Source organism: Condylostylus longicornis, unplaced genomic scaffold (assembly GCF_029603195.1).
Source record: "Condylostylus longicornis isolate FDR11 unplaced genomic scaffold, ASM2960319v2 ptg000010l, whole genome shotgun sequence".
Classification (NCBI taxonomy): domain Eukaryota; kingdom Metazoa; phylum Arthropoda; class Insecta; order Diptera; family Dolichopodidae; genus Condylostylus; species Condylostylus longicornis.
This window is the reverse complement of record NW_026577979.1, coordinates 24,640,680-24,651,063: the sequence shown is the minus strand read 5'-3', so window position 1 is coordinate 24,651,063 and position 10,384 is coordinate 24,640,680. Positions and strand designations below refer to the sequence as shown.

Here is a 10,384-nt window from a genome sequence, read left to right as displayed (position 1 = left end):
ATATTTAATTTTTTGTTAAAAAAATTTTTAAAATTCATTAGAAAATTTTCTTAAATTTTAAAAAACATGTTCCGGAACGTATTTTTCTCTCCTATTAAGTAGTAGGATGGATTTCCAATTATTTAAAAGTACTGGGATGGCATTCCACTCCATCCCGCCTCACTTCGAGCACTGATCATAACATAAAAACGAACAATGAAAGAAATAGTGCCCTATATATAAACGAACATATAAGAAACTTAGTTTTTGTACAGGGATCAACTTGGAACGACGTATTGTGCTTTTGTAGTTGCATATTGATTATGAATTTCATATTATGAAATATCTCATTACACATGAAATACATCCCGGTCAACATAGAAAATCCATAGAAACCGCTCTTCATGAACTTGTCAATAGGGTTGAAAGTACACTGAGCTATAAGGAATGCTTTTGACAGTACCATTATTGGATCGACCACTGGCATGCTCAGGAGTAGAAAAATCGAGGCGGTAATTGGTACTGACTCCTTGACCGGTCGCAGCCACTGGGCGCTGCCCACAGTGTGGGGTTCTTTCCCCACTTTTGTGGCTTTTCGTTATGGACCAGCTACTTCTGAGATTAGAGCGATCAGGGTTCGGAAGCATTAACTATGCTGACGACGTGGTTGTGATGATTTAGCGCAAGTTCAAGACTACAGTATCGGAGTGCACTCAACTGGCTCTGGCTGTAAGGGGCGGATTTAAATGTGAATCCGCAAAAGGTAAAGTGTGTACTTTTCACCAAGAGTACGGGCGTAACCTTCCATAAACCGAAATTTGACGGCGCTCCTATTCTGATGGCTGACGACGCGGCAAGCGAAGGGTCCAAACTGTCCTAAACAAGATACAACGGTTGGCCTGTTTGGGCACTACTGGTGCCCTGAGGACCTCACCGACGGCAGCACTTGAGCGGATGCTGGGACTTGTTCCCTTACGTTTGCATGTTGGTGGCGTTTCGGCGGCTGCAAGACTGAGGCTCTCAGAATATATAGAATGTGGCTCATAACCCCATCCTGGAGGAAGTTGGATCGAACGGGAAGTTTCTGGAGGCGTCAAACTTCCTAATTAAAACGACTACGTAATAATACCTGAAAGGGAATCCGTAGAGGCAATTATAGTCTCCTTGCCAGCCCAGGCGCTCGTGTGGTGCACGGATACCTCTAAAGGCGATCGCGGCACGGGTGCAGGTGTATGCGGCCGCAACTATAGGTTTTATGCGCCTTTGGTCGAAGCCACCTCCGTTTTTCAGGACTAATAATCTAAAATATCTCAAATTGCCAGTTTATTGACAACCGACAAAAAAAAACCTACATTTATTGTAGGATTCATCTAATGCCATATGTATATATGTATCTACAGACCATCAACCTCAGAGACTAAATCAAAAATAAATTCCAAATTTATATGGAGTTTAAATGGAAGGTGCGTCAGATATTTTTTTGAAATGTAAAATTTAAATTTGAAAAAAATTGGTTGGTAAATTCCATCTGAAAAATCAATTTTTAGCGCAGACAACCATTTTTATCTTTCAAATGGAAGGGTACTGAAATACAGACTAAAATTTTTGATTAAAAAATAGAATTTAAAAATAAATTGGAGAAAAAAACAAAAAAATAGTAATTATAACCTAGATGGCTTTCAAATCTATCCTAAATAAAATGAGATACATAAAGAATACTCAAAAATTTCACAAAAAAAAATAAAAAAGTATTTCAATCGGCATACTTCGAAAACATAAAACATTAAGAATTGTTCTTGTATTTTTTTCTCACTCAAAATTTCGGAAAATATTTTTCAATATTTGGCCTGATAGATATACTTACATATGTACATATGTATGTACATATATGGCATTAATTCGTCGCATATCCACTGCATATGAACATTTTTTTTGGATTTGTCAACCACGGCTGATAGGAATTTTTGTTATGTCAAGTGTCAAACAAACTGATTTTCATTCCGTGCTGTACATGTTTTTTAATTTCATTTAGATATATGTATATCTGAAACTATAAGATTATTTACACGTTAATATTTTGTATATCATCTATAATTTGATGTATAAATTTCATTCTTATAAAATTCGATAGTGCAAATTTCAAATTATGGAGACGATATTGGAACAACAGCGAGGTTACCACGAAGAAAGAGAGCGTCTTATAAAATTAATGGTAGATGAATATGCCTCCAAAAAGCTAAGTGTATGTTTTATACAATTCCTTATAAAGTTACAGGCAATTTATATATGTTTATTTTTAATTATAGGATAAAGACAAAATATATTCTGAACATCGGCTAAAATACTTGCTTGACGTAGGTTTTTTTTTTTGTCGATAAGCATATGTACATTAATGTTTTCAACCAATTAAATTTTAGCTTCATCATAATGCAACAACAAAGCTGAAAGAGCTTTATGAAGATAAGGATAATGAACGAAAAGCAGAAGTTCAAGCGTTATCAGGTCCAAATGAATTTTCTGAATTTTACTCTCGTTTAAAGCAAATAAAGGAATTTTATAAAAAGCATCCTAATGAAATAAGCGTTCCTTTGTCAGTCGAATTCGAAGAACTGACAAAAGCTTATCAAAATCCGGAAGAGATGAATGCGCTTGTTGATTTTACAGATGAGGAGGGCTATGGCCGATATCTTGATTTAAATGAATGTTATGAGAACTATTTGAACATCCGAAGTATTGAAAAAGTGGATTATATCACATATTTAATGACTTTTGATCATGTATTTGATATTCCAAAAGAAAGAAAAAATATGGACTATAAGAAGTATTTAGAACGTTTAAACAATTATCTTTATAATTACATTTTGCGTATTAAGCCGTTGTTAGATGTGGATGCTGAACTTGAAAAAGTTGATAAAGAATTTCAAAGACAGTGGCAAGCGGGAACTTTTCCAGGCTGGCCAAAAGAGGCCGAGTCAGCTTTAGCCAATACCGGAGCTCATTTAGACTTGTCAGCTTTTTCAAGTTGGGAAGAACTAGCTTCATTAGGACTCGATCGTTTGAAATCCGCATTAATGGCACTTGGTTTAAAATGCGGCGGTACTCTTGAAGAGAGGGCCCAGCGTCTCTTTTCAACGAAAGGAAAAAAGTCTTTAGACCCATCTTTGATGGCAAAAAAAACCGGGGGTAAATCTAATACAAGGGAGTTGAACAGACAAAAAGAAATAGCTTCAATGGAAGCAAAGTTATATAAATACGCCGAACTAGTTTCAGAACAAAGGAGTGCCACGAAGGAAAACGTGCAAAGAAAACAAGCAAGAACAGGAGGAGAGAGAGATGACAGTGATGCTGAAGCAAGTGAAAGTGATCCTGGGGAAGATGACACTGATGATGTTCCCTACAATCCTAAAAATTTACCTCTTGGGTGGGATGGAAAACCAATTCCTTATTGGTTATATAAACTCCATGGCCTAAATATAAGTTATAATTGTGAAATATGTGGTAATTTTACATACAAGGGTCCAAAAGCCTTTCAAAGACATTTTGCTGAATGGAGACATGCTCATGGAATGCGTTGTCTTGGTATTCCAAACACTGCTCACTTCGCAAATGTAACTCAAATTGAAGACGCTATAACACGTAAGCTTTTTTAATTCATTATTTTCCTTTAGTTCCATATAGTAAAAAAAAAAAATTTGAACTTTCCTTCTTTTAAAGTGTATTTCGAACGGTTAATATGTGCACATTTTTTACTTTCTTATCTTCTATGCATTGTCTTCGTCTTCCAAACACTTCCCATTTCGCAAATGTAACTCAAATTGAAGGCGTTATAACATATAAGCTCCTTGAAATCATTATTTTCTTTTAGTTCAATGTTATAAAAAAGAAAAAGTGAACTTGCCTTCCTTTAAAGTGTATTTATTAATACGTAGGTGTGTAAAGTGTACTTTCTAATAAGTAATAGTCTACAAACTCTAGCAATACATGTCTCTACATATATCTCATGCAAATCGTTAATAAAATACGTTCACTTCTCCAATCATGTTTAAATGTTAAACTTCGAAAAGTTTATTGTTCGAGGGGCCTTCAGGAAATATGCTAGCTTTATATGGACGCATGAGATATTGTAAAAAGATTTTGAAAAGGTCTACAAGTTTTGTTGCCGAACATTTTTAAAAATGATCCCTTAATAATCACTTTTCATATGGCAGAAAATATCTTAGGTTCTAAGTTTTATACAATATGGAACCTTAAAATGCGTAAAAAAAACCTTTTTTCAAATTATACAACTCAAGATCTTTAATACATATCTTGTTTTAGTATGGGAGAAGCTTAAAGCTCAAAAACAAGCAGAACGTTGGATTCCAGATCAGGAGGAAGAGTTTGAAGATACACAAGGAAACGTTGTCACAAGAAAAACTTATGAAGATTTGAAAAGACAGGGATTGTTGTAGATGGCAACCCAGAATTATTAAAAACAATTATGTATTTTGATAACTGTTTACAGAATATAATGCTTATAGCACATTGAAAAATATACATTTGTGAGCGATGATAAAATTTTCGTAATGCAATTTTAAGAAAATACATTCGTTCTCCCATAAAATTCGTCCAGAACAAAAAAAACATGATAATATTTCTTCTGGGCCCTCTTAGAGTTATGAAGCTGCAAAGCTAGCATTTCTGAAAACCGTTCAACTCTTACATTTTTTTTTATAACTCAGGGAATATGAAATGCAAAGTCAAATTGATGCTCATTTCAAAGCTTATGAATTTTGTTTGTAATTACACTTAGTCAACATAATATAGTTTTTTTACTTGGAATTGATGTCCGGTACTTTGACTCCCATTTTAATGGAAATAAAATTCCTATCATGAATTTCGTTCGTAGTTCTGAAATTCGGAAAATTACGAATCTGCTCTAAATATTTGGAACGCAGTATTAAATTAAACTAAATGCAAATATTTTCGAAAAATTAAATCTCGGGAAATATAAAAATTTATATCCATATAACAAACCAACAACAGTCATTGTAGTTGGTTTGAAATGATCACAAAATATTAAAATAACAATAACACATAAAAAAATTGTATGTACCTACATTCATAACAGTTTACCGATGATAGGTGAAAGACTTGCGCTTTCAAGTAATAGTCGCTCAAACACAAAATTTTGAATTTAAAAGCTGAAAATTAAAAAAAAAGCTAAAAAAGCCCGTTGTTTTTTTTTCTCGATGCGATACATCAGCTTTTACAACTTTGCTATTCATAACTTTCATGGCACGCGTGCCGTTTTGCAGCCAATGTGATAATTTATGTAATTAACAACAAAGTTTCCAAACACAACTTTACTTTACTTTCAACAGCGCCGAATGTGTTCTCCCCTCTCCACATCCATACCACTTTTTTCCTAAAAAACTCCATTGAATCATCTGCCGGGAGCTGTAGCACTTGGATCGGACCACCTTGTATTTACTAATTTGAAATGTTAAAAACTGGATTTGCAATTTCGACCAACGATTTAGACATATCAAAAACTCCTATAATGTACATATAATACAAAGATATTTGTGTAAATACTAAAGGAATGGCCATCTTGAAAAAACAATGAGGCCAAATTTTTTCCAGTTGCCTCTTTCTTTGCTCCGAGCTTTGTCAAAGTCGTAATAAGAGCGTATTTATTTTACTTTTTTCTCTGATCTCAACTATAAAATACATATATGTAATTTGTAAGAAAAATAGGTTAAAAATTTTTTTCAAAGTAAAAACTAAAAAATATTTCAAAATATTTTTTCATTTTAGATATCTGTGGAAAAAAAACAAATTTAAACAAAACTCATTATATTTTTTTTTCCTTTGAATAAATTTATTTTATAAATTGCAAACATTTATAAGTATTTTAATATCACAATATTGTATGATCCTCGAAAATGAACATACATATGTATGTATTTTGTTAAACAATTTCTGATATTATCAGTTTTGTTCGATAATTTTACTGAACAACTCTAAACAATATTAATAACAATAAATATACATACATCAATACATACAAATCTTTATGACTCTAAAGCAGTATAAATTTTAACAAATATTAATTAATGTGATGGTTATTACTCACTGGTATTCTTTCTTATTCATTACTTATGTGAATTCATTCTAAATCAAAATATCTTAGAATATAAATAATACACGCTAATACTGTATTTTACTTACAGAATTCAACGTCATCTTCATTTATTTTTTTGGTGACCAAATCTTCACTCTATAAAGGGAAATATATCTCATTTCATAATCCTATTAACTCTAGGAAAACTGTAATTATGCAAAAAAAAATCATTTAAAATATTTTTTTGTATGCTACATTTTATCAAACACAAATTGATTTTGCTTAAAAAAAAAACAGTATTAAAATTGGCAAAATTATGGCATCCAAAGCAATTTTAATTTAAAACAAAACAAAAACATATGCTTTCTTTGCTAAAATTATAAATTATGAAATAATCAAAGCACTATTGAATAAATATCTCTTTTAATTATTGAAATGAATAATGTCATAGACTCCTATAATGTATATAATATTTTTGCATATGTGTGTATCCAAAGTTTTTTGTTCAGAAAAAAGACTATTCATTTCTTTAATCCATATATAAATTTCGTAAGGGAAGGTTGTCTGGCTAATCGGTAAAATAATTTATTTGCTGTTTAAAATTTAATTTTATTTTAAATTTAGTGAAAAATTATACTTGTTATTTGTGCTTTAATATAAAATGATGATTTATAAGTTATATTAATTAAATTTTATATTTTGTTTGTAATATTTAGTAAAAAAGAAGGTGGATTTTCAAAAAATTTTACTAGTTTATTTAAATAGAAAAAATGACTTAATTAATTAGTAAGATACGGTGTACTTTTTAATATTTCTATTGTAATCATATTTAAATAAAATAAATAGTATATTTGATTACGTTCATATAAATAGAAATGCCCCAAAAGTGTTGCGTCGAAGAATGCAGATGCAATTGTCTACGAGAAAAAGAGAACGTAAATGCTATACCTACATTTACTTTGTCTTCTTTGTTAAAGAACGAAGTCATCAGGGACAAATGGATACAAGCATTAGGAAAAAGGAGTTCTACACCACGGAAGTGTTTTTAATTTGTAAAAACTTTAAATTTTATTTTGTTGCCTGTGGCAAATATAATTTAATCAAGTACCAACTAATGTTCAGATTTTAACAATTTAAATAAGAATGTAATTTAATCTTTTATAAAAGAAAATTAAAAAAATTTGTGAATTTGGTTAAATACATAGGTACATTTATGTCATAAAATTAATTGCTTTTCTCATCAAATATTACTTATTTTAAGAAATATTGATTAAAAATTTTATTTTTTTATGTAAATATGTCGTGCAGTTTTTTCAAAAACAATTTTGTGTATGTACTTATTATTTTGGTTTTAACTGAAAAATATTTTGTTACCTGTAATTTATTATAATGCAATTTGTTACCTGAAATAAGTAACTAGTTTGTAAGAACAAAAAACTTAATTTTGTTAATATTTAAACGAAATAAAATAATTTCTGCATATTTTTTGTATTTAATCATTTTTTATTTTCAAACATCTAAAGTCACCATGAGCATTTCCAATTTATTCGAAAATACCTAATATAAGAATATCTCTTCACAAAAAGTATGATGACCAACTTTGAATACACCTTGTGTATGTATTAGTAAATTGTACATTACGGAGTCTTGAGAATAAAGATGTCTGTGATAATGTTCACATGTATATGGTGTAAAAAGCAATTTGTTTTTGCAAATGAGAATAATAATTTAAAAGTATACACCTTTTTCCTTTTCAAGAAATTTTTTTCTTTTCAATTGTTAAAATTTCTTTAAAAGTTTTTATAAAATAATATTCCTTTTTTAACACTTATTATCAAATATTTTAAAATTTTTTATTTATAAACTGCACTAATTTTTTTTTTATTTCATTAAGTGATATTGCACCTAAGAGTATAATTCCTATCTAGCACATTTTCTGGCTCAGTATGCGGGTTATGGGTGTATCATCCACTGATGAGTTCCTTGTACATTGTATTTGTCTAGCCGATCAGTTCAAGTGGTCTGACCCTTTTCAATCGTCTTTGTACTTGATATACATCCAAAAGTTGCTTCTTTATTTCATCTTTGACTGTTGCACGTTTGGATCTCGATGTAGAGTTTGGGGATTTTCGTTTATGCACGCTGCGCTGGAAATTCTACATTAGAACTAAAATTTCTAAGCCGCAGCGTTAAACAGTCAGCTAAGTTTTTTTAGTTTACGCAGTCTACAAATTCTGAAACTTCTAAATAATCAGTCGTTCGAAAATAACAAAAATAACATTGTTTATGAAATAGTATCGCAATACTTTTCGCCCTCCAATTCACCGCAAAATATGGAAATTTTAACAAGATTTGAAGACTTAAAGAAAACTTACTTTAATAATCCTTCAATATCTGAATCTGCAATTTTGAGATTTAAAATTTTTTTAAATTTAAAATTTTTGCAAAAAAGAAGCAGTTTCAGGAGGCAGCGACAAAATGTAAACTAGAAGTCTGCGCTACATTTCTGACATTTCTTTATTAAAGATTGAATTTTTGAACGCACTTTATTGCAGCCAGTAATTTCCGAACGATCTATATTTTTAGTGTATGTAGCGTGAATTTTCAAACGTGCTACAAGCTAGAACTATTCTAGAGCTGAATAAATGAAAACCCCCTATCATTGCTTACATACCATGGCGCATTTACAATGACTCGAAGGACCTTGTTTTGGAGAGTTTGAATAATTTTCAAATTGGATTCTTTGGTGCAGCCTCACAGCTGTATACCGTAAGTCCAAACAAGTTTAAGAACCTGATTGTAGATCAATATATTGTTTTGTGTATTAAGCTCAGAATGTCTTCCAAGAAGCCAATATTTCTGCTCTTTCTACTTTAATTTAGCATCTAGTGTCGTACCATGGTATTCGGCTTCGTTGGCGTGCGGAATTGTTGCCCCATTAAGTAAGACACCGATTGGATCGCCCCTTCTGTTGGCGTAGTTTACGTGCACTGATTTAGCTTCGTTGATTTTGAACCTCCATTTTTTCGTTCAAGTAGACACTTCGTCCAATGAGATTTGCAATTTATTCGTAGCTTCTTCAACAGTTTTACCAATCGCTAATATTGCCGTATCGTCTGCAAATGTTGCTAAGGAAGTTTCTTCATTTTGCGGGATATCTCTGGTGTAAAGCAAGTACAAAAGAGGTCCCAGCACACTTCCCTGAGGCACACCAGCCCTCAGATGAAGTAAAATGGAGTACTCTTCCTCAAATTTTACGCTGAATATTCTGTTAAAGAGGTAGGACTTTAATATTTTTGGAAATGGCTCCGGCATAAACTTCTTTATTTTGAAGTTGAGGAACTTATGCCAAACCCTATCGATCGCTTGGGCCACGTCCAAGAAGACAGTTGAGCAATATTCTTTGTTTTCAAACGCATTTTCAATGACGTTCGTTAACCTGTTAGGAATGTCTAGACCGAAACCCAAATTGATAGTCGGGGATGAGACCTCTATTTTCTATTATTGGTTTCAAGCGATGTAATAAAACCCTTTCAAACAGCTTCGACAACACCGGTAGGAGTGATATAGGTCTATACGACTTCATCTCATTGGCAGGTTTTTCACACTTGTGTACCATGATGATTTCTGGGACTTTCCACTGCGCTCGGACATGATTAAGCCTTAGCGGTGCATTGAACAGAAAAAGCAGCTGTTTTACAGCAATTTCTGGTAGCTTTTTCACTATTTCAGCTGTTATCAAGTCGTAACCTGGGGCCTTGTTATTTTTTAAGAGCTTGATTACAGCCTTGAGTTCAGTTATTTTAATTTCCGAATTTCTGTTTCTTCTGAGGTTTGTTTTGGGAGTGGTAAAAAGATACAGTCGAGATAGTCTGCGAAGTTGTTCGAATTTCCTGCATCGCTTACTATCCAGGAACCATCATCCTTTCTAATAGGGAGAACTTGATACTTAGGTTTCTTAATATTTTTAACAGCTTTCCACAAGGAGTAATTGCGGTCCTTGTCAGCCGATAAGTTATCTAAATAGTTGGCTTAGATGCATTTTTTATCTCTTTTAGAAGTTTCTTTAGTTTATTCCCCAGTTGATTCACACGCGTTTTATTCTGTGGAAACCGCGAAATTTACCATACTTTGCGTGCTATCCTTTTCTCAGCGATCAGGTTTCTTACTTCTAGAGCATACATCACATTGTTTTTTTTTTTTTAACTTCCGAAGCTACTTCAGGCTGCATCCTGTGCATTTGTTTTGTGGTGCTTTCTAACCCGTCTATTTAACAAATCCTGCAAATGTTCAATTGCG

General features: G+C 32.1%; 1 protein-coding gene across 1 annotated transcript; it reads left to right on the top strand.

The window, feature by feature from the left end:
* Window positions 1–1,657: 1,657 nt before the first annotated feature.
* On the top strand, window positions 1,658–4,934 carry LOC129618754 (splicing factor 3A subunit 3). Its single transcript, XM_055533717.1, has 4 exons — window positions 1,658–2,221; window positions 2,286–2,333; window positions 2,397–3,615; window positions 4,297–4,934. The coding sequence occupies exons 1-4, from the start codon at window positions 2,126–2,128 to the stop codon at window positions 4,428–4,430; spliced, it is 1,497 nt and encodes a 498-aa protein (XP_055389692.1). The 5' UTR covers window positions 1,658–2,125; the 3' UTR covers window positions 4,431–4,934.
* The last annotated feature ends 5,450 nt before the right edge of the window (window positions 4,935–10,384 follow it).

What these genes read in the sequence shown, in the direction of transcription:
- LOC129618754 (XM_055533717.1), top strand. Translation starts at nt 2,126, where the DNA reads ATGGAGACGATATTGGAACAACAGCGAGGTTACCACGAAGAAAGAGAG. An exon ending in ATGCCTCCAAAAAGCTAAGT is followed by an intron (nt 2,222 to 2,285) that starts GTATGTTTTATA and finishes TTTTAATTATAG; the next exon opens with GATAAAGACAAAATATATTC. An exon ending in GGCTAAAATACTTGCTTGAC is followed by an intron (nt 2,334 to 2,396) that starts GTAGGTTTTTTT and finishes ATTAAATTTTAG; the next exon opens with CTTCATCATAATGCAACAAC.